The 25,000-nt window shown below is 41.1% G+C and overlaps 1 protein-coding gene across 1 annotated transcript in view; it reads left to right on the top strand.

Moving 5' to 3' along the window:
- Positions 1-25,000, top strand: part of LOC128688336 (Z band alternatively spliced PDZ-motif protein 52) — a gene marked incomplete at its 5' end in the record, with an annotated part of 158,150 nt that overhangs the window by 85,090 nt on the left and 48,060 nt on the right. The window contains 4 exon segments of the mRNA XM_070086722.1: positions 624-1,241; positions 1,546-1,720; positions 8,538-9,519; positions 10,325-10,511. Of these exon segments, the coding sequence (XP_069942823.1) occupies positions 624-1,241; positions 1,546-1,720; positions 8,538-9,519; positions 10,325-10,511 (1,962 nt within the window).

Here is a 25,000-nt window from a genome sequence, read left to right as displayed (position 1 = left end):
TGACTGGAACGATACACAAATAACCCGCACATAAAAGAGAGAAGCTTATGACGACGTTTCGGTCCGACTTGGACCATTGACAAAGTGACTTTGTCAATGGTCCAAGTCGGACCGAAACGTCGTCGTAAGCTTCTCTCTTTTATGTGCGGGTTATTTGTGTACACCTTAAATATATGCACATTAAAATCTCATTGTGAAAATACTGTGTATGGAAGCATTTACAAATTATTTGGTTCTAGTGAAATACACATTTGGCAACTAGGCTATATATAATCCAGAGCATCCACATAGGCCAAACTACCCCTTACATACACAAAGCTTAGAGCCCAGATGTGTGCACATTGGCAGAGTTGCATTGTGGAAGGCTGTTATATCAGGCTTGATGGGTTGAGTGTGTCTACCAATGGCATTTGTGTGTGGGTGGGTGTTTGTGGGTGTGTGTTGCAAGGGAAGGGATGGATGGGTAGCCCATTAGCTGAGGTGGCAGCTATTTGGCGGACTGTCACCAAACTTGATTGTTAAGGTAATGTTTCCCTGATGCATGTCAGTCCTCCCTTGCACGTGCTGTTTGTAGCCTAGTGTGGGGGTTATGCTGCGTTGTCACCATCCCGCGGTCCTTTCAGGCCGACGTCGCTCCTGTGGAGCACCAGGCAGAGGCTCCAACAACTGAAGAGGTTCAACAGGATGCATCACCACTAACAACAGATCTACAGCTTGAAACTGAAGTAGAGGCCAAGCCTAAAACAGAGGCTTCCCCACAGACTGATACTGTGACAGAGGCTAAACCAGAGCCACAGACTCTTCTGGAGCCCACGGCTATACTAGAGCCAGAACCAGAGGCCCCAGTTATTTCACAGACAGGACCAGAGGCCAAGGTTATTTCCCAGCTTGAACCAGAGGTTGAGGCTGTCTCTCAGCCAGAACCAGAGCCTGACACCATATTGCAGCCAGAGCCTAAGGCCATTTTGCAACCAGAACCAGAGCCAGCAGTCGCAGCAGAGCCAGCAGTTGCAGCAGAGCCCGCAGTTACAGCAGAACCTGCCACTATTGCTGATGTGTCACCGGCAGAGTGTGTGAGGGGGGCATCTGGGGTGGCCGAGCACCTGCCAGCTGCCCCCGAGGCCCCGCCAGCTGCCCCACTGTTTGAGGTAGAGTGGCGCATGTCCCCTGCGCATGATACTGGCTGGGCCAGTGCCACAGTCTACCATAGCTCAGCGTCCATACATACGCTGCTCCAGAAAGTAATTTAGTGTTCTGATATACAGTTAGTAATTTGCAACTTGTTAGTGATGGCGATGAACGCCAGCCAGCAACTAACATGTATAAAGCATCATGCATTCATCAATTCTTAAGCTTGACTAGCATAGTATGGATACAACATTACATTGTTTTAGTAGTGTTGGTCTATGTCAAGGTTCCCAGCCCTCAGCACTAGTCACATAGCAAAGGGGCTGCTTCCCCCGCCTCCCATGTCAGGCGTAGGGAGGTGGTCCCGGCCAACTCATGGGTGTACCTTAGTACTAACATGTTCTCTCAACGTTGCAGCCGGCGCCGGCTCCTGTTCCTGCCCCAGTCCTCTTCCAGGCCCCCGCAGCACCCATGGCGGCCCCTCCATCCACCTTCACACCGTTCAAAGCCCCAGCCGCCCCCGCGCCCCAGAAGGCACCATTTGGTGCCCCTGCTGGAAGCGTGGATGTGCGGTCGCACATTCCTAAGAAAGGTACTGTGACCATATATGTGGAACAGTAGGTGAGGCAGCTGAACTGTGAAATGCTGATTTGATGATAGTGTGAGTTAATGCACAAGTAGCTAATTTTCTATCCATGAGTACTTGTACATGGTAAGCTTAGAAGTGTGTGTGGTGTTCAGTACAGTTTCATGCAGCAGTCAAAGCCAGCCTAGCCTTGCCTGCTGTTCACCCATTAAAGGGCTAACTTAGGTCAATGTTTTGTTAATTTTCTACTTGTCTCGGCACATAGAGGAAGGGTTGCAGTAATGGACAGTGAGCATGGTTGACCCTGCTGGGTGATTGCCAACATGGCCACTGCTTACCATGAGGCTGCCTCCTTGGCTAACCACTTTCTGCAGCCCTGCCATCCTTCTGCCCATTGCAATTCATCCTTTGTTTTAATTACAAAGAGAAATTATAATGGAGAGTGATCTTCACTCTGCATTATATTATAGAGTATGTAATTATTTAATAACCTTGAACATTAATGCTTTGGCATGTGTAGCATGAATACATTTTACTTTATATTTGTAATGCATAACTTTTAAAATTTTAATGAAATATATAAGGGTATATGGGTAGATTGTATAAAGTTCATTATTTTATTGTAGCCAAGTGGCAGTGAGCTCTTAAAAATTGGCAAGTTTACACTGTACTGTACAGTTCCATTCTTTAACAATTAATTTTCTTTAATATTCTTAAAATTGACATGTCAAAGCCTCTGTTGGAACAAGTGAAATTTATTTTGCAGCAATAATTATTATGAAGCATACCAGAATAAGGATGTTAGTGGCATAAATTATTTCAAAATATGAACTCATTTACAACTGTCATCCTCAAAATAAATCTGGCTACAGGGGAATTTAGAAATTTTTCCAGCAAGTAGTTGTACCTGACATTCAGTAGACCTGAGCATAAAGTAATGTAGTTACATGAATGCAAGTCAAGTCACAGGAAGTTAATTCCCTGGATGAGTGCCAAAACCAGTAGTTGAAAATAGTAACTTATAAGAGCTACTCTGGCACTTATCCTCCCACTTGACTGTTGAGGGAGGAGACTGATGTATGCTGCTGAAGTTGTTTATGCAATAGTGATGTGGTACATTAGTCGGTTAAGTCATAGTACTGCATTTTGATTATGTATCGAGAAATCCTGTTTTTTTTATATACATATATACATATGTATGTATATACTGTGTATATATATACATATATATACTGTGTATATATATGTATATATATACACAGTATATACATACATATGTATATATATATATAAAAAAAACAGGATTTCTCGATACATAATCAAAATGCAGTAAGGCAGCCGGGATTGATGGAATAAAGATAGAAATGTTAAAAGCAGGTGGGGATATAGTTTTGGAGTGGTTGGTGCAATTATTTAATAAATGTATGGAAGAGGGTAAGGTACCTAGGGATTGGCAGAGAGCATGCATAGTTCCTTTGTATAAAGGCAAAGGGGATAAAAGAGAGTGCAAAAATTATAGGGGGATAAGTCTGTTGAGTGTACCTGGTAAAGTGTATGGTAGAGTTATAATTGAAAGAATTAAGAGTAAGACGGAGAATAGGATAGCAGATGAACAAGGAGGCTTTAGGAAAGGTAGGGGGTGTGTGGACCAGGTGTTTACAGTGAAACATATAAGTGAACAGTATTTAGATAAGGCTAAAGAGGTCTTTGTGGCATTTATGGATTTGGAAAAGGCGTATGACAGGGTGGATAGGGGGGCAATGTGGCAGATGTTGCAAGTGTATGGTGTAGGAGGTAGGTTACTGAAAGCAGTGAAGAGTTTTTACGAGGATAGTGAGGCTCAAGTTAGAGTATGTAGGAAAGAGGGAAATTTTTTCCCAGTAAAAGTAGGCCTTAGACAAGGATGTGTGATGTCACCGTGGTTGTTTAATATATTTATAGATGGGGTTGTAAGAGAAGTAAATGCGAGGGTCTTGGCAAGAGGCGTGGAGTTAAAAGATAAAGAATCACACACAAAGTGGGAGTTGTCACAGCTGCTCTTTGCTGATGACACTGTGCTCTTGGGAGATTCTGAAGAGAAGTTGCAGAGATTGGTGGATGAATTTGGTAGGGTGTGCAAAAGAAGAAAATTAAAGGTGAATACAGGAAAGAGTAAGGTTATGAGGATAACAAAAAGATTAGGTGATGAAAGATTGAATATCAGATTGGAGGGAGAGAGTATGGAGGAGGTGAACGTATTCAGATATTTGGGAGTGGACGTGTCAGCGGATGGGTCTATGAAAGATGAGGTGAATCATAGAATTGATGAGGGAAAAAGAGTGAGTGGTGCACTTAGGAGTCTGTGGAGACAAAGAACTTTGTCCTTGGAGGCAAAGAGGGGAATGTATGAGAGTATAGTTTTACCAACGCTCTTATATGGGTGTGAAGCGTGGGTGATGAATGTTGCAGCGAGGAGAAGGCTGGAGGCAGTGGAGATGTCATGTCTGAGGGCAATGTGTGGTGTGAATATAATGCAGAGAATTCGTAGTTTGGAAGTTAGGAGGAGGTGCGGGATTACCAAAACTGTTGTCCAGAGGGCTGAGGAAGGGTTGTTGAGGTGGTTCGGACATGTAGAGAGAATGGAGCGAAACAGAATGACTTCAAGAGTGTATCAGTCTGTAGTGGAAGGAAGGCGGGGTAGGGGTCGGCCTAGGAAGGGTTGGAGGGAGGGGGTAAAGGAGGTTTTGTGTGCGAGGGGCTTGGACTTCCAGCAGGCATGCGTGAGCGTGTTTGATAGGAGTGAATGGAGACAAATGGTTTTTAATACTTGACGTGCTGTTGGAGTGTGAGCAAAGTAACATTTATGAAGGGATTCAGGGAAACCGGCAGGCCGGACTTGAGTCCTGGAGATGGGAAGTACAGTGCCTGCACTCTGAAGGAGGGGTGTTAATGTTGCAGTTTAAAAACTGTAGTGTAAAGCACCCTTCTGGCAAGACAGTGATGGAGTGAATGATGGTGAAAGTTTTTCTTTTTCGGGCCACCCTGCCTTGGTGGGAATCGGCCGGTGTGATAATAAAATAAATAATATACTGTGTGTGTGTGTGTGTATATATATATATATAATATATATATATATATTATAAACACACACACACACACACACACACTCCTCAGTGGATGTTAGGAAGTTACTTGATGCTGGTGAGGGGTTCTTGATCTAGAGATGATATCCTCCCCTTTCTTGAATCAAACCTAATTGCCTCCATTCCACATTCTCTGCATGCTGAATGAGTACTACAAGTTTAGCATCTCCAAAAGTATAATTTTCTTCATATAGGTAGACTTTATTAGTAATTACCTTTTCCCAGTCTTAAAGTACCCAGTGGCCTTATAGTCAACATAATATTGTAGGAATATTTACCCTTACATGTACTGTACAAAACAAACAAAAGTTTATTTCTTTGCAAAGGTTACAATGTGCGTTTACATTTCATAATTTGATTGGTACAAAGAAAGCCACTATTATGTCGGGGCATTTCAGGCAGACTTAACCTAATACTTAGACTACTAAAGTCTAGACAGGTAAAGGGTGGTAAATTTCAGATATTCAGTATTTTACTCTATTATTAATATGAGGTAGTACAATTTATCATATAACGTACTTACAGTTTCTATGAAGGCTGGCTAGCATCCAAACCATTCAACTCCCCCCCCCCCCATCTTCCCCAAGATTAAAAATAATACTTGGTACACCTTATGCACATGTTTTGAGTATTGTACAGTATTAAAGCCCTGATACAGCTTTATTCATAAATGTTGATATTGTAAATTTTACTGTAACTGTTACCATTAAATCTGTTATAGCTTAGATAATCTTAAGCTATTTTAAGCTTGCCCATAATGCTCTGCATAAAAGGGGCTTTTGACATGTACACTTAACTACTATAATACCTTGTACAGCTATGTATCATGTACTAATAAACTTATTATTATTATTATTATAATGTGCGATATGCAGGGGAAAGTGCTAAATCCATAAGGATCATACAATACCTGGGGAATAAAAAGCAGGGGGGTGGGGGGGAGATAATAACATTTGATCATGTATCCTTCACCAGCTTCAAGGATTCCCTACCCTTGAAGGGATACCATATTTATTACTATGGTGTACAATGTAGGTCAATTAGGTACAGTACTTTTAACTTATTGGAAATACTGTATATATATTATACTTTGTTTGCAGCTTGAGCATGGGGTTTTTCCTCACTATTTTTGATATTGGAAGTTGTGACATGCTTAAAAATTACACTGGTCTATTTGTCAGTGATACATTAATATTTTTAAACTTTCAAGGTGTAATTTAAATATTCCAGAAGTGTGTGTGTATAATATGGTTTTCATATAACACTGCTATGCATTATTAATCAACATGACTTAATTACTCTATGTAGGATTTTTTTTAGACAGCCCTCTTAATATATTTGTATTAGAATATGATGCAATAGAGGTTTAATGAATGTCGGGCAAATCCAGGAATGAGAAGGGTTTTACATTCATACTAGTATTGCCAAGCTCAGGTAAATGCTGAACCTCATAAATTTCATGCAAGTTGTGAAAGTTTAGTGAACAGTTTTGTATAAAAACAATAAACTGGACATGGTATTTCCTGCCATTTGAAGTACAATAGTATGTCACGAGAGTATTTTTGCTGTCTCACTGTGGCATTGTATTCAAAATAAAATGTTTTAATTGCAGAGTTGTATGGAGTGCAGACTTCAAAAAGTTGTCAGCAGCTCTGCTCTGTTATGGGAATACCCATTCCATATAATGATTTTTGTTTGGACAGCATTTTAAATCTTAATTGATGTATTGTGTAAAATGTTGGAAATATTAGTTGACTAGTTAAATATCACTTTTTTTTTTTTTAATATATCCTTCAAGGAAATACCATTCTAATTAAAAGTGTGTAATGTCTTTCCACTTCATGAGTATTTTGAGATGAAGCTGTATGAGTTATGAGGATTTCAGAGTATAAAATTATGAGGAGAGATTAGAGCGTGCCACAGGGTATATCAATGTTTTTGTTGTAATTCTAAGCCTATTCTCTTGTGGAAATGTTTGGTAGAACTCAGACTTGAAGTGGTTATTATGTCAATTGCTAGACACCATTTGCTGCTCATTTACATGGTTGTTTATTTATGAATTTTGAATTTAAACAAGTGAAACCTGGATATGCCTGTTTGAACCAGAAAGTAGTTGCTGGTGGTAGATTAAGGTGTTTGTGGGTTGTGAGCAAGGAGCATTACAGTATCCAGCTGTCATGTTAATGGTGGGGCAGACTGCTTCATAGCATAAATATCCCCACTGCCCACTCTTTGAACATCCCCACTGTCCACTCTGAGTTTCATTCATTTTGGTGCTGTACTTTTAGACAAGTGCATTGCTACATACCTGCTAACACAATTGAGATGATTTTTATTTCCGTCCGCTACAGTTTTTCAAATATGAAATGTGCTGTATTCCAGTGGATTATGTTAGCTTGCCACAGTCAATTTTCTCATTCAGTAACCCAATAGTGTTTGGATAATATTTTCTAACTGTTTAGGAATAAACCAGTTTAAAATTACATCTGAATTTCTTTAATCACAACTGCCTTGTAACACTGTATTTTAAATTTAATTCTGTAATTTTAGTATATGAAACAAAGTATGTGAACAGTACTCGGGTTGGCAAAGGTGGCATTAGTATACCATGATCATTGCTTCAGAAGTGGACAGTGGTGGTGTAAACTGCCGTATTGTAAGCAGCCTGTTGCTGCAACTGCTGCGGCTGGAGTTGTGCTGGAGCTAACCCAGATTCCGAAGTCTGCCCCTTTTTCTGTGGCCTCGCCAACCTTTTCTTCCCCATTGCACATTCCAATGCTTCCCAAGCACGTGTCTTGTGCCCCTGTTCCCAGCTCTTCACTAACTATTACTCACAGGCCATTTAACTCACATTTCCTAGATTCTGTCCAGCCTTCTTAACTATTATTTTTTATCCTCCTGGCAATTGCATGTACCTCATAGAGGGAGTCTTACCAGACATTTTTTTTGGACGGAGGAACCATTTTTTTAAATAAAGCATTTTTTGCTTCCAATAAATTAATCATAATTGCTTAAGTTTGGAAATGAATAACAGAGCTGGTGGTCCAAATTATTAAAATAAGTGCATGTGAGTTGGCTGGTGCAGTATACATATATGGGGTCATTGATGCACGCACGTTTTTGTTTGTCACATGCTGCTTGGTTTTTACTGGACTGCCATAATAATAATATAAGTGCCAGAACTAGTTGCCTGGGGAATCGCATTCTAATTAGGGATTTCCTTTTCTTTTCCCCGTCCCCATTTTTTTTTTTTTGTCTGGTATGGTCCTTCCCTCCTCTCCCCTTTGCTTTTTATACCCTATTTATTTCTGCTTTCTTGCCTTTCGCTTGACCCAATTTGGAACATTTTTGGTAATTACATTGTTTTTACTGGTTGCGGCATATTATTGCCACTCCTGGATGTCATGGTCACTTATTCTTTTAACAATCAATCGATAATTATCATTTATTGGTATATCTATTGCTAATGGATTCACTGGCACTTTTAATGGAATTGTTTCATTTTATTAAACAAAAATTGTGGATTTCATTCCCATGAATAATTCCTTACTTGTCTGACTTGAATTCCACTTCTTGGTAATTGGCTCGCTGCTTTTTATAATATCGACTTTATCTGGTTTGGGTACTATCGATGACTATCTCATCCCTTGCTCCTATTTTCTGGGTTCTCTGCTCATTCTGTATCCACACTATCGATGTAGGTACACCTTTTGTGTGGCCACCACCAAAAACGGTGGATGTGGTGGAGGAGGGGCCCCGTACACCTTCTTGGGCGCCTGCGGGGGAACCTGTTTATGTGCCCAGACCAAAGCATGCAGCTGGTCCACCCCCTAAGAGGCCTCCCCTCTTGCCCACTCCACCACCACCAAAAGATTACGATACCATGGTCATAAAGGCTTCCCCTCCCGCCCAGCAACCCGCTAAACCTGCCCAAACTATCCCTGCTTCTGCTTCTGCTTCTGCTCCAGCCCATGCACCTGCTCCTGCACCAGCCCCTGCAATAACTCCAGCATGCAAAACCCCTTCTTCACAAGGAAAGGGTAAAATAGAGCCTCCCTCATTTGCACCCATCACTGAGCCAATGCCCTCTGCAAGCAAGTGTGTTCCCACCCCTCAGCTGTCATCTACTCTACCTGCTTCTTCCAAGCCTGTTGCTCCTAAACCTGCTGCTGTTAAACCTGCTGCTTCAAAGCCTGTTAGTGGTTTTAAGCCTGTGGCAGCTCCGAAGCCAGTTCCAAAGTCATCATCAAATGTTGGTTTTAAGCCAGTTACAGCACCAAGTCAGAAAACTGGTCCGGCCCCAGGAGCTCCCTCAAAACTTGCCTCTGCCCCCATCCTTCCTCCTGTTTCAGTTCCTATTGTTAATTCTATCCCAGCACCTGCTCCTAAGCCTGCTCCAGGTCCAGCTGCAGCATCCGCATCAGCCCCAATGCCAAAACCTGCAGCCCCCAAGCCCCCCGCTCCCACAGGCCCTGCTCCTGTCTTCGCTCCGGCTCCAGCACCTGCTCCATCTATGGGTGGAATGCCCAAACCCACACCAATGCCAGACCTGGGTGGTAGCTCTATGAAGGGTGTTGCTCAGACTGGTGGGCAGAGGACTGCCCCTCGTCGTGGACGTGGTGTGATGAATCCATCAACCACCACCAGGATACCCATTTGTGCTGACTGCACACGCCAGATCAGGTTGGTTGGTGTGGCTATGGATTTGCAATTATTGTAGAAGGGCAGGTGTGGCCCAGGTTTGCCCTAAGCATGTTGTGTGTGTATCTTTTGTCATGTTTGTTGTCCCTTGTGGCCAGGCACAGTGACACCCGCTGCTACTACCAGCAAGGAGCGTCCCACCTGCCGTGGCTGCAACACACCCATCAGGTAATACTAACGCACTCCAGTGTACAGTATATACAATATTCTTCACTCATATAATATAGTCCAGTATTGATAAACTGAAAAAGGTATAAAAGTAATCTAAAGAACAATACTGTAAGCTACATTATGATTTGCAATGAATAAATATAAAAATCTAACAGTTAATGAACATAAATTAGCAATTAATAAAAAGTTACTAGGAGTGCTTGAATAAAAGTGAATGCATAAACCAGTGTTTCTAATATCTAATCACTAAGGTTTTAAAATGGCTATGGTCACATTGTTCTAATTTCTAATGTATACTGTATTTTAAACTTTTATGGCTTTGTTAAATGTATTATACTGTCACTACTGTAGTACTGTACATGTACCTGTGAACGCATTTCTTTTTCTCTCCCTGCATTATATGGCTTTGCATGCCAAGTTACCTGTAATGTACACGTGTCTGCATAAGGTGTGTTATATATCTCTTGAGCAGTAAAGTTGAAGCTGCTTATGCAAAATCTTTAGAATACTCATTATGATGTAAATTTTTCATAGCCTTCTAGCTAATAAGTTGAAAAATGCCATGACATACATGTATGTTGCTATTACATTTAATTACATTTAAAATGTTCCACAGGGGTCCCTTTGTTTCTGCATTAGGCAAGACTTGGTGCCCAGATCACTTTGTATGCTCCACTGAAAGCTGTCGTAGGGCGCTAATTGACATGGGATTTGTAGAAGAGCAAGGTTCCCTTCACTGTGAAGACTGTTACGAGAAGTATTTTGCTCCCATTTGTGGCAAATGTGACAAGAGAGTGAAAGGGGTATGTATAAGTTTATTAACACTTTGTCTCCACAGAAAATACATTAATTATATAATCACTGTTTTGTAGTGGTAAATTTTTACATTAATCTTGGTATTTAAATAAAAAAAAGTGGGAGAGAAAGAAAAAACCAATATGTAACAAACAGTAAGAAATTAGTTGTCCTTACACTATACCACACGGCCAGTTCAGCTGGAATAAGAACAAAGAGGTATCACCTGATTTCCATTGATCTGACTGCAAAAGGGTGTTATCTGACCGTGATTGATATTAATCAGAAGAGTTTGACATCCATTGTTCTTAACACTTCACATCTCTGTTATCAAGCCTTTTGATAAGATGCTTATTGAATTGGACTCAGTTTATCTTGTTGAGATTAAATAGTCCTTCAGACATATTAAATTTTGGAATTGAGGTAGTATATGGTTTGGTTTGGCAGTGTACCATTTTAAAAAATACGACAAAATTTGAATACCAGTTTGCAACTGTCAGAATCTGTTTTGGTCACATTCACTTGCATGACAGAAAGTATTGGTTGTATTATCTATTCTAACATCAAATTCAAATAAAAAAAAATTATACTGTACAAGGATAATGTAGTTTACATGTAAGAAAATATTGTTAGGCACAAAAGCAAGCCACTAGTATGCAAATGCACTTTGGGCAAACTAATCATAATAGTTCAAGAATACATAAGATTTAGACTATTAAATATTTTCTTATGCAGTTAACTACTGTTATATGCACAGTAACAAAGGTAGCTAAATGAACAGTGGTACATTTTGACTCATTAGTTTGACTCATTATTTCAAACTGATTCGATAATCTTCTGCTAAGTAGGATTTATTAAGCCATTAATTACAATTATATGCAGACCAAGAAAGGTAGCTAATGTACGAAAAGTACAATTTTAAAAGTATGATTAATTTCAAACTGATTTAGTAATTTCAGTTTTGTGGTTGAATAGAGATGAAGATACAACAAGTTACTTAGTTACAGGAGAGATGTAATGTTTATCCATGCACTTGTTGAAATGTCTACCAGTTTCTCCCACATATGTCTTCTCTGGACATTACTTGCAGAGAAGAAATATACAAAGTGTTATTGTATCTGTATGCTACATTAATGCCTCCTGGAGCCTTCTCAATGGTACACTTATTTCATTAAGCTTTTAAAAGAAAAAATGTTCATTTCAGTTGACCATTCATAGAAGTTACAGTAAATGCATTGGAGAATAGACTGAGAAGGATGACAAAATTAATCTACTCTATGAAGAATCTTACATTTGAAGATGGTTTAGGAGCTCAGAATCTACTCCTTAAAGACACAGGAAAAAAGATTGAACTATACAAATGAAAGACACACTTAATTTTTTTTTTTTTTTCAACGAATTGGCCGTATCCCACTGAGGCTGTGTGACCTAAAAAGAAAAACCGAAAGTTTCTCTTTAAATTTAATAATATACGTATACAGAAAAGGGGTTACTAGCCCCTTGCTTCCGGCATTTTAGTCGCCTCTTATGACACGCGTGGCTTAAAGAGGAAGAAACAGACTTAAATACCCAAAATAGATATGGTGTTAAGAATATCCAACAAGAGGCAACCAAAATGCTGGGAGCAAGGGGCTAGTAACCCCTTCTGTATAATTTACTACATGTAAAATGAAAAACTTTAGTTTTTCTTTTTGGGTCACACTGCCTCATTGGGAAACGGCCAGTGCATTGAAAAAAAAATTCGGCAAAGAATGTATCTGAACCAATGGCTTAACGTTTAGATGAGCAAAGGTTTAAAGGAATATAAGAAAGTATAATTTAGCAGTAGTTATAGATGAGCAGAGCAATTGACCAGGTGTAATTTTTGAAAATACACCAGGGCTAACTTTATACAGTAGGGCCCCACTAACATGACTGGTTAGGTTCCAGGCTACTCCCAAAAAGCAGAATGCCATTTTTTCCACTTGTAAATGCATAGAAATTCCAGATAAGTTTACATTAACATTAAAGCTAGCAGTAGAACTAGGCATTAAAAAAAAATGTAAAATACATACTCAGTATAGTCATTACTTACCTTGAAATATTTTGCAGTCTTAATGTAGGGTGAGAGGTGAGTAGTATATATTTGTTGGTAGCTGGTAGGTGTAGGTAGGTACGATATTTAAAGGGGCCAGAGTGATAAAATACACATACAGTACACTCATTACTTACCTTAAAATATGTATAGTCTTAATGTAGGGTGAGAGGGGAGTAATGTTTGTAGGAAGTCAGGTGTAAGTAGCCTGGTAGGTGTAGCCTCCTGGTTACCACACCTAAACGTAATATACGATACTATTTAAAGCACCCCAGAGCGATGTTATTACCACCGTCAACATACCTTGCTCACCGAGTTTAATCATCTCTAACAACTACCCTTAGATGCATCATAAATGACAGAGAAGTGATGAGAAATCATACTGACAATTTGTAAACAAAGCCAGATGCATTTAATGTGCATTGATATACACTTTCTCTGGTGCTGGACTGGGGAAAATGGAATTCTTTCCCTCCACCTGGTATCGCATCTCGTATTTATGTGAAATTTATTGTACTTTGGGTGTATGTATCATGTTTATATGCTATGTAATGTGTTTCTTGTATAATTTTGAAGAAAATATCATAGATGGATTAATGAAAATGTTTATATTAATGTAAAATAAGGCATTTAATGTGCCCAAGAGTGGTTGTTATTATTATGTATTCGTATTATTATTATTAATATGGCGTCAAGACTAGAGGGACACTCTTAGTGATTTTAATGTATACCTGCATGCCAGCACAGTGTGTAAGTTTATTTAGGTACAAGTACACATAGGTATAATTATCAGAGTACATATAAAATATGCAATAACTTTCCAAAATTTCAAGTGTTTTAAAGTTTCCAGACACAATGAAGAGACTGTGCTCACAGATGTAAACACACCGGGTGGCACGCGGTGACCATATTAGTCAGGTGGGGGGAGCCGTATAGTGAGTTTTGGTCATAATTTGAAATGACCTTATTAGTGGAATGCTGTAAGGTGAAACATTGTAAAGTGGGGCCCTACTGTATAGACAAATATGAGTGAGAAGGGTTGGATTTCAAAATGACCTGCCTAACTTGGGTCAGTAGGCCTACTTCAGTTTTTTTTTTTTTTTTTTTTTTTTTTTTATTTTTTTGTTACACCAGTTGTGTGCCACATACTGCAATGTGCTGACATTACAGTTCAGATGGCCTGCAACATCCTCATCCCTCTTCCAGAGTGCAGGCACTGTACTACCTGAATCCCTTTTTAAGTGTTACTCTGCTCACACTCCAACAATACATAGCCACAAAAATACGTGTTTCCACTCGCTCCAATCTAATGTTCTTACACAAGCCTATTGAATGTTGAAGCCCCTAGCACTCGAATCCTCTTGTGCCCTCTCCTTCCATCATCTCGCCTTGCTCCATTCTCCCCAAATGCCCAACCCATCTCAACCCCTCCTCCTCCTTTTCTCCATGCTCTGAATTCTCTTCACAATGTTTGTATTACCCTTAAACACATCACTGCTCTAGCCTTCTGTTCGATACAATGTTTAAAACCCCATGTTTCCCCACTCGTGTACCGTAAGTGTTGGTACTACTATTCTAAGGTACTTTCTCCTATTTTGCCTCCATATAGTTTTTTTTCTCCAGATGTCTCATTGCACTGCCCACCTTTTTCCCCTATGTCCATTCTGTGGTTCATGTAGTCTTTCATTGACCCATCCACTAACAGGTCCACTCCCAGATATTTGAACACATTCACTTCCTCTGTACTTCATGCAGTCTGACAGTCAGTCTTTCAATGCCTGTAAAGATTTTTATTTTGTTCCTCTCGTCACCGTGCTCTTTCTTATGTTCACACTTAATTTCCTTCTTTTACATACCCTCCCAAATTCCTCCATCATCCTTTGCAACTTCTCTTCAGAATTTCCCAAAAGAAATGTCATTGGCAGAGAGTAACTGTAACAATTTCTATTTGTATCTAATTTGTTAACTAGTAACTGTGACAACTTCCATTTTGTACCTAATTTGTAAACTTTTAATCCCTGTGTAATTCTGTAATTTTTCCATAAACTGTTGCATTTTTGGTGTCATTAGATTCAGATTCTCTGATATTTCAGAAGATTTAAAAAAAAGAATGTTATACTGTCAGTACTTTTAATCTGAAGGATTGCATAAGTGAAAAGGTATCATTACTTGTACTGTCGCTTCCTTCCCTTAAAAATCACAGACAGCAATCAAGTGTTATCCCACCAAATCACATTGCCTAGGTTTTATCGAATCCCCTCATAAGTATTGTCATTCTCTTGCTTAATATTATTATTATTCTTGGGGAAGTGCTAAGCCCATATGGGTCATACAGTGCCATTCCTTAAATTATGTCTCCTACTGCCATGGAATAGGTTGTAGGTTACTGAAAGCAGTTTGAGTTTTTCAAGGATGGTGAGGCTCAGGTTAGAGTATGTAGGAGATGCAGATTATTTCCCAGTAAAAGTAGGCCTTAGACAGGGATGTGCAATGTCATCATGGCTGTACAATATATTTATAGATGGTATTGTAAGAGAAGTGAAGTCTTGGGTGTTGGCAACATGTGTGGGATTAAGAGATAAAGAATCTTACACAAAGTAGGAGTTGAAAATTAGACACATGTGCAACCCCAGTTTTTGTCTAATCCGTTCCAGAAGGTCGGCCAAAAACTGATTTGTATGAAAACTGAAGTAATGTTTCCCATAAGAAATAACGTAAATCCAATTTATCCGTTCCAGACACCCAAAAATATTAACAAAATATACATTTTATAGAGAATGTAGTTTTACGTACAGAAAACAGTGAGAAATAAATATAAATGACTAATGAAATGGATAAATGAACATTTAACCCTTTGGCTGTCGCAAGCCCCTTTCTGAAACTGTCATTCTGTGTTGCAAAATTTTTGGAAAAAAAAATTATTTCTTTTTATTATAGAGAATCTTTTCCCGATGGTAATGACACCAAAAGTACGAAATTTGGTCGAAAACTCGCGGAATTATGCTCCTGCGAAGTTAGCGGTCTTGGCGACATATATGCATCGTCGATTTCACCGACTTCGAGCCCTGTTTTTGGCCAATTCCATTGTTCCAGTTAACCAAACTGATAGCTATTTCTTTAGAACTCCATTTTTTCTATCATTTGAGTACAAGAAACCGCCCATTTACCGATTTGAACTACCCAATAAAGTGGTCAGAAATTGGCAATTTGGCCAATTTCACGCAAATTAAAAAAGATGCCAATTTCAAAATAGGGTCTAGAATAAACAATGTAGACTTTCTTGGCACTAAAATAACATACATCCTCTGTTCATTAGTCATGTCTCTAGGCCCCTCTTATATTACTATTGCTTTCTATTTTTATTTTTTATTCATACAAAAAATACAAAATTTACTGTTATGCAGACTACTGCATTATTGTAAAAATGGTATAAATAATATCAGTGCACTAGTGAAAGAATATTAGACTCCCCAGTTGACGTGTATTGGACATATGGTGTGATTTGCTTACTCTTGAACATTGGTAAAAATCGAACTTTTCTGCCATGTTGAGCTCAATTTCAAGGTCGTTTTTATCTTGAAACTAATCAAAATCCTTTATATTTCTGCAATATATTTTCTGTTTTATCACGTGAGACCATGAAAACGAGAATACAACGATAAATACCATACGAAAATACACCTCAAAGTAAGCATTTTAATCCAAAAACACGGTCAGTTTTTTTTTCCTCATTATGCATTGCATGCTGCAGGATTTTTTTTGTGGTGCACACTGACCACACAGACCCATTCTCTCGCATGTGGGGCCTACCAGCTTTCTCCTGCTTGATTTGAAGCCGCTTGAATTATTGAGTATATATACGTCCGAAACACTGGCTCGTAAGATGTATACATACAGGTCCTCCATCACAAATCTGGCATCATTGGGACCTGTAGTGTGCCGGATTACTGAGTTTCCTGAATTACAGAGTGGTTAGGTTAGAATACACTTAATAAAATTAACCAACTTGACTTACACAGTTCATTGAACATCGGCAAAAATCGAACATTTCCGCTACTTTGAGCTCAATTTCAAGGTACTTTTTGTCATGAAAACAATCAAAATCATGTCTATTTCTGTAATATATCTTCCATTCTATCAAATGAGTCCAAAAAATGAAAATACAACCATAAAAACCATACGAAAGTATACTGCAAAGAGGCGGCTAATGGCTGAGAAGTGAACTCCCTTATTTATCGTACATCTTTTTTATTTTTGTTGTACGTTAAGAAGCATCTTTCCATCATACATTGCCCAAGTTTCAATGAGATAGCCCAACAAACAACCGAGAAAAAAAAAATATTTAGCAAAAATCATATATGGCAAGCCCAAGCCAGGTACTGGAAATAAGTCACTTTGACTTTTCTGGATTATCGTAGGTTCTCTATACATACACTGCTATGTATGATAATCTATGTAACTGTATTTGTGTATACCAGAATAAACTTATTTAATTCTAGTCTGTCAACTGAGTACAAGAAACCGCCCATTCACTTATTTCAACTACCCAATAAAGTGGTCAGAAATTGGCAATTTGGCCGATTTCACACAAATTTCAACAGATGCCAATTTCAAAATAGGATCCAGAATAAACAATGTAGACATTCCTGGCATTAAAATAACATTTTCTCTGTTCACTAGTCACGACTACAGGCCCCTCTTATATTACTCTTGCTTACCATTTGGAATTTTTATTCACAAAAAATAGAAGATTTACTGTTATGCAGACTACTGCATTATTGTAATAATTGTATAAATAATGTCAATCCATTCTTGACTCGGTATTGGAATTGGGACTGGCAGGCGGACAGGTATTGGATTAGTTTCACGATAAAATTATTTTTTTTATTATCATCACACTGGCCGATTCCCACCAAGGCAGGGTGGCCCGAAAAAGAAAAACTTTCACCATCATTCACTCCATCACTGTCTTGCCAGAAGGGTGCTTTACACTACAGTTTTTAAACTGCAACATTAACACCCCTCCTTCAGAGTGCAGGCACTGTACTTCCCATCTCCAGAACTCAAGTCCGGCCTGCTGGTTTCCCTGAACCCCTTCATAAATGTTACCTTGAAATTGAGCTCAACGTGGCAGAAATGTTCGATTTTTACCAATGTTCCTCTTCAAGGGGGGCTCCTTGGCGTGGTGAAGAGGCTCTTGGTCTGAGGAATTAGACCTGTCGGTCTACTTCCTCAGATCGAACCTAATTACCCCCCAATGCCCCGTTCCCTATCCCATCCTCCCCATCCTCCCCTTTTTCCTTTCCTCCTCCTCCTCCCCACCCCTCCCTTTTGCCCTTCCTTTTTGGCCTTTGTTTTTTTTTTTTTTTTCCACAGGCACGCTAGTTCCTAGGTAGGGGAAAGGGTACCGGGGTCCATCCCATTCCGTTGAGGTTCTTGGCGGTGGCGTAGTTTGCCGTGGAATCTGGATTGCCTGGGGATGTCCTGATCCCTCTCCGGTATCCCGGAGGGTGGCTTTGGGTGTCTCTCGGGCGACGGGTGTATCTCTGGAAGCCACCTTTCGGATTCCGGGGGTGGTGGCCGAAGGAGGTATGCTTTGTGGCAGATTTCCGGCCGCCCGCTCTTTTGTCCACTGAGGTAGCTCGGCAGATGTGAGGTTCCTATCCCGGATTGCTGGTTTACTGACATGATGGGTAGGGTATGGCACGGGTTCCATGCTGCATCTGCGCTACTTGCGGTGCTGAGGTCCTCTTGGGCGTGGAGGGAGATTTTTGGCCCTTTCATTCCTCCTAGGAACTATCCCTCCCCGGTCCCCCCTTTTCTTTATTCTTTTTTTTATTTTTATTTTCTTTTCTTCTTTCTTTTTTTTTCTTAAAAACAAAAAGAAAGAAGTAACCTAACCATGGCAGCCCTAGTCCATGAACCTGCTACCCCCGGGCCCCTTCTTGATACCGCACCCCGTTCTGACCCCGCCTCGTCTTTGGACCATTCTTCGGACACTCCTCATGCCTCTGTACCTCTTGCCGGTGCTGTTTCCTCACCCGCTTCAGGTACTGAGGCCTCGACTGACTCCTTCGATTTATCTGACCTTCACTCTCCTCTGACTATGCTTCCGGCCTCTCCCTTTACGGTGCGGCAATTTTCGAATCGCCGGCCCGTTCCACGTCGGGCCAACTCTGGTCCCACGCCTAAACGACAAAGACAATTACCTGCTGATGATACTTCTCCACCTTCTCATTCTTCTCAGAAAAGATTGACACGTCCTTCACTACCTTTCCACACTGTTTCAGACTGCACAATGGACTAAATTCTTCACTTTACGACCGACTTCCTCTACTGCCTATCTTTCTGACCACAGTATTGGCAAGGCACTCCTACGCCATGTTGGTAAAGATATTTCTTTTCATGCTCTTAAGAGCGGTACGCGCATCGTCACCGTACAGAATGCTACCCAGGCTCATGAGCTTTCTCGTCTTTCCCATATCGATACTGTTCCTGTAACTATTGAAAAGCATCATTCCCTCAATTCTTGTAGTGGTACCGTCATTCTGCCCCATACCATAGTTCAACAAAATTTCCAGACATGTGGCACTGACATTCTTGAACAGCTGGAACTCCAAGATCTCCCAATCCTCAAGGTAGACACTTACGTTCTTCCTGCCCGCGGGCGGAGACGATACCCTAGCAATGTGGCTCGTTTAACTTTTGACAGCCGTGAACTCCCATCCTCAGTTTATGTAGCAGGACATCGGTTACAAGTTCGAAAGGTGATCCCTACACCGCAACAGTGTAGAAATTGCTGGCGATTTGGCCATCCAGCGAAATATTGCAGATGTATCGCCGAATGCCCAGTCTGTGGTGCCGATGACCATTCTAATACGTCTTGCAATCGACCTCCCTCTTGCCTTAATTGTCATGAGGCTCACCCTTCGTACTCTCGCCGTTGTCAAGTCTACTTAAATGAGCGGGAAATCCGTTACCTCAAAGAGGCAGAAGGTCTCCCTTATGCCATGGCAGTTTCTCATCTCCGCCTCCAAGGGAGACGACCTCGTGTTTCTTATTCCAGTGTTTCAAAACGTCCCCCCACTTCTGGTATCCCATCTTCTACACCCACCTCTGTGGTTACCTCTCCCATAGTCACTCCTGTAGCTAATTCTTTTGCTGTCCTCGGCTCGGACGTCCCTACTTCAACGTCTCAGTCTGATCTTGCTTCTTCGTGTTTTCTCTCGCAAGCCTCAGTAGCGACGAGATCTCGTATGACACCTCCTCCCAATCGTCCCTCTACTTCTCAAAAGTCAAAAAAAGGTCCGTTAACACCTCCTACCCATCTTCCACCTCCTCATTTTCCCTTCCCTGTCTCTGTACCTGGTTCTCCCCCTCTCACTGGCTCTGTTACAAGTGTAGAGGTTCACCCTCCTCCTCGTACTGTACCTTCCTCCCCTGTTCCCTCCCAAGTTTCTTCCTCTTCTGCCACCTCCCAGGTTTCTGCCTCTTCTGTCCCCTTCCACGCTTCTCCAGTTCCCTCCACCCTTTCGCATCCCCCCCTACCTTGGTACAGTCCATTACAGTTCCAATCTTTACTCATCCTCCCCCTACCATTTCCAATATTGTCTCCCATACGACGTCTCTGAATTCTGAAACACTTGAAGCAATCTCTGAATATATTGCAGAGACCAAACCATCAATGGACACTGATCCACCCTCCGCTCCTTCTCTCTCTACTCCATCTGCGCAACTCCTTTCTTCACAGCATTCCGTTCCCTCGCTGCTTGAACGTTTTCCACTGCCTCCGCATGTGGACTTTTCTAACTCCTCTAGTCCGTAGGAACCCTTACCTGCGGATTTCAGGTATCTTTATCATTGCCAATCATGGCCTATTTACAGTGGAATATACGCGGCCTCAGGGGTAATCGGGGTGAGCTTCAGATGTTACTCTCCCAGTTTTCCCCTGTTGGTGTTTGCTTACAGGAACCAGAATTACTCTGCTGTTATCTCTCCCATCTCAGGCTATAATTTATTGTATTCTTCAGATCCTTTTCCTGATGGGACCTTTAATGAAAGTGCCCTTCTTCTACGCACTGATATTCCATACCATCAGCTATTTGTTCATACTTCGCTGCATTACACAGCAGCCCGTATCCACTTGCATAGGTGGTATACGCTTTGTTCTTTATATCTCTCTCCTTCTCGGGCATTATCTATTCCGGATATTGCCTTTCTTGTTTCGTCATTACCACCACCAATTCTGTTACTTGGTGATTTTAATGCCCACCATTTCCTCTGTGGGGGGGGGGGTCTCACTGTGATTCCCGTGGCATTCAGTTAGAGGCTTTTCTTGCCACCCACCCCCTCCATGTTTTAAATACAGGTACTCACACCCATTTTGATCCTCGGACTCACACTCTCTCTTGCATCGATCTCTCAGTCTGCTCTTCCTCCACCGCATTAGACTTCACTTGGTCTGTTCTTCCGGACTTACATGACAGCGATCATTTCCCAATCATTCTTACTTCCCCTTCATATTCACCACCTCTTCGCATCCCACGCTGGCAATTTGATCAGGCAAATTGGAACCTTTACTCACACCTAACTGTTTTTAGAGAGGTTCCTTCGTCCTCCATCGATGAGCTTTTACACCTCTTCTCGTCCTCCGTTTTAACCACAGCTTCTCATTCTATACCCCAAACTTCGGGCAGGCATTCTCAGAAATGCGTGCCTTGGTGGTCTCCTGCTTGTGCTCGTGCAGTACGTTTGAAACGCACTGCATGGGGCAGGTACCGGTACAATAGAACCAGAGAGACTTCTTGATTTTAAGCAGAAGCGTGCGATCACTCGCCGTGTCATCCGTGACGCTAAACGCACTTGCTGGCGAGATTATGTCTCCACCATCACCTCTGCTTCCTCTATGAGTGCAGTCTGGAAAAAAGTACGAAAACTGAGTGGTAAATATTCTCCTGACCCGGCTTCTGTTCTGCGGGTTACCGGTGTTGATATAGCAAACCCACTAGATGTTGCCAATGAAATTGGCAATCATCTGGTCCGTATTTCTCAGGGACTCCATCTATGCCCCTCATTTCTTTCCTCAAAGTCTGCCAGAGAGTTAGCACCCTTGGACTTTTCTTCTCTCAGAGAAGAACAGTATAATGTGCCTTTTACACTTCAAGAACTGGAGGCAACACTCTCAGCTTGCCGATCATCGGCAGCTGGGCCCGACGACATTCATATTCGAATGCTACAACATTTACATCAGTCAGCCCTTGCAGTCCTATTACGCCTTTACAATCTTATTTGGTCACAAGGAGTTCTTCCACAGCTGTGGAAATCTGCCATTGTTCTCCCTTTCCGCAAACCAGGCACTACGGGACATGAAACCTCCCACTATCGTCCCATTGCTCTTACCAGTGCAGTTTGCTAAGTGATGGAACGCCTAGTAAATAGACGTTTAGTGTGGTATTTAGAGACACACAACAGTCTCTCCACTCGTCAATATGGCTTTCGTAAGGGACGTTCTATCATAGACCCCTTACTACGCTTGGATACGTATGTTCGTAATGCCTTTGCGAATAACCACTCAGTTATTGCCATATTTTTTGACCTTGAGAAGGCATATGACACAACTTGGAGGTATAATATTTTAGGCCAAGCCCACTCCTTAGGCCTTCGAGGCAATCTACCATCCTTCCTTAAGAACTTTTTAACTGACAGGCATTTCCGTGTTCGGGTTAATAATGTGCTCTCCCCGGACTTTATCCAAGCTGAAGGTGTCCCCCAGGGATGTGTTCTGAGCACAATACTTTTTCTCCTTGCTATTAATGATTTGGCCTCTAGTCTTCCATCAAATATTTGGTCATCACTCTATGTTGATGACTTCACTATTGCCTGTGCAGGCGCTGACTGTCACCTTATTACAGTTTCTCTCCAGCATGCAGTCGACAGTGTTTCCAATTGGGCCACCACACGTGGGTTTAAATTTTCCAGCACTAAAACCCACCAAATTACTTTCACTAGACGCTCTGTCATCTCCGATCATCCTTTGTACCTCTATGGCTCCCGTATCCCTGAACGTGATACAGTCAAGTTTCTGGGACTCCTCTTTGATCGTAGGTTATCCTGGAAACCTCACATTACCTCTCTGAAGGCAACTTGTCACAGCCGGCTGAACCTTCTTAAAACCCTTGCTCATCTTTCATGGGGAGCTGATCGTCGAACCCTCCTTCGCCTACATTCCACCCTTATCTTATCGAAACTTGATTATGGTGACCAGATCTATTCAGCGGCATCTCCTGCTACTCTCTCTAGCCTTAACCCCATTCATCACCAAGGATTACGTTTATGCCTTGGTGCTTTTCGCTCTTCCCCTGTCGAGAGCCTCTATGCAGAAGTGAACGTTCCATCCTTATCCGATCGCCGTGATGCCCATTGCCTTCGCTACTATGTACGCTCTCATGATCTCCGCAATCCTTCCATTTATAGAATGGTCACTGATATTATTAGACATTCTTTATTTGTTCGCCGCCCCTGTTTACTCCGTCCCTTCTCTCTTCGCCTTCATATGTCATATTAGATCAATTGTGATAGGCAAATAAGCTGTAGTGTTGATATTAGCGTAATAAATCTGTCCAGAGAGGACTGTTTCTGGTGTCTCTAAGATTTGCCTAAAATGGGACACAGGATTGTCATTGAACATGTTGCTGACATGGCTTGCAACAGCTCTGTTAGGGTGATATTTCTCCACAAAACTTTGCACCTCACTCCACTTTGCACAAAATGTCCTCAATTGCTGAAGAAGGCACATTCTCCCTTCTTCCTCCTCTGAAGCAATTTCCTCAGCTAAGGTCTGTTGCTGTTCCATATGAAGTCTTGCAGCTCTTCAGTGATTAGCTCTTCCTCCGTGGTCGTCCACCAACTCTTCCACATCCTGGCCACTCGCCTCAAACTCCATGGACTTCCTGAAAGACAATAGATTCTGCTAACTGTTTTTGGTTGATCCACACCAATAACTTCTCGTCATCTTCGATTGTTTGCGATCTCTGTTTCATTAGCACATTTACCCCTTTCACAACATCAGCTTCCTTGATTTCTTTTTTCTTTGCCAGGATGGAACTGATCATTGATTTGGACTTCCCATACATCCTGTACACCACTTTCGTATTTTTCTATGAGTTCTTTCTTGAAGTCTATCATGTTTCTCATTTTATTTACCAAAGGGCTGGCACTCGGAACTTTCTTTGGCCCCATGTGGCTTATTTAGCAGCCACGTGCCCCCAAAAATTGGATTATTACAAAATGTTTCGGATGAACGCGTGGAGTAATGGTCACTGAACGAGTAACAAAAGCAGACTGAGTCACGAATGTATGAGAGGCTGTGATTTCCTAGCAGATACACGAAAATGGAAAATTTCGCCCCAAAAAGGGGTCAAAAACTGAATTGTATGATAACCGGACCAGATGAAAACCGAGGTTTCACTGTATATAATTGAAAGAAATACAACCATATGTACAAAAGATGACATAAACAGTCCTTCAGCCTTGGAGTTGGTGTGAAGAGCACTGTAGTCATGAAGAATCTAATGCTCTTCACACCAACTCCAAAGCTGAGGGACTGATTACCTTGTCTTTTGTACATAGTTCTACTGTCTTCCAATTATGTCCTTGAATTTGTATTGATAAAGCCAATGGATGGCAAAACATCTACAATACACAGATGTTGCACATGTCTAATTTTAATCTTGTCAGTATTGTATACCACTCATGTACAAAGTAGGAGTTGTAACAGTTGCTTTTTGCTGATGACACCATGCTTTTGGGAGATTCTGAAGAGAAGTTGCAGAAGTTGGTGGACAAGTTTGAAAGTGTATGTAAAAGACAAAAATTAAAAGTGAACATTAGGAAGGAGCAAGGTGATGAGGGTAACAAAAAAATTTAGGTAATGAAAGATTGGATATCAGATTGAGGAGTCTGTGGAGATGAACCTTATCCATGGAAGCAAAGAGGGAAATGTATGGGAATACAGTGGTCCTTCAATTATCGTCCATAATCCGTTCCTGGAAGTGGGACTATTATCGAAATAGATGATTTTCGAATCAATTTTCCCCATAAGAAATAATGTAAATACAATTAGTCCGTTCCTGACACCCAGAAGTATTAAAACAAAAAAATTTTATACATGAAATATAGATGTAGTACATAAACAATACAATGGCATATGATGAATGAAACATTAACAGCATAACACTTACCTTTATTGGCGATTCTTCTTAGTGTATGGAAGACTGGAGGAGGAGAGACGTTGAATTACTGTTGGAAGGGGAATCCCCTTCCATCAACACCTCAGGTACAAAGTGCTTTTCTGGGGTTACTTTTCTTCTCTGTTTCTTAATGCCATTAGGACCAGCTTGAGAGCCACTGGAGTCCTGTCTCGCA

Source organism: Cherax quadricarinatus, chromosome 19, assembly GCF_038502225.1.
Source record: "Cherax quadricarinatus isolate ZL_2023a chromosome 19, ASM3850222v1, whole genome shotgun sequence".
Classification (NCBI taxonomy): domain Eukaryota; kingdom Metazoa; phylum Arthropoda; class Malacostraca; order Decapoda; family Parastacidae; genus Cherax; species Cherax quadricarinatus.
This window is presented reverse-complemented; position numbering and strand designations above follow the sequence as displayed.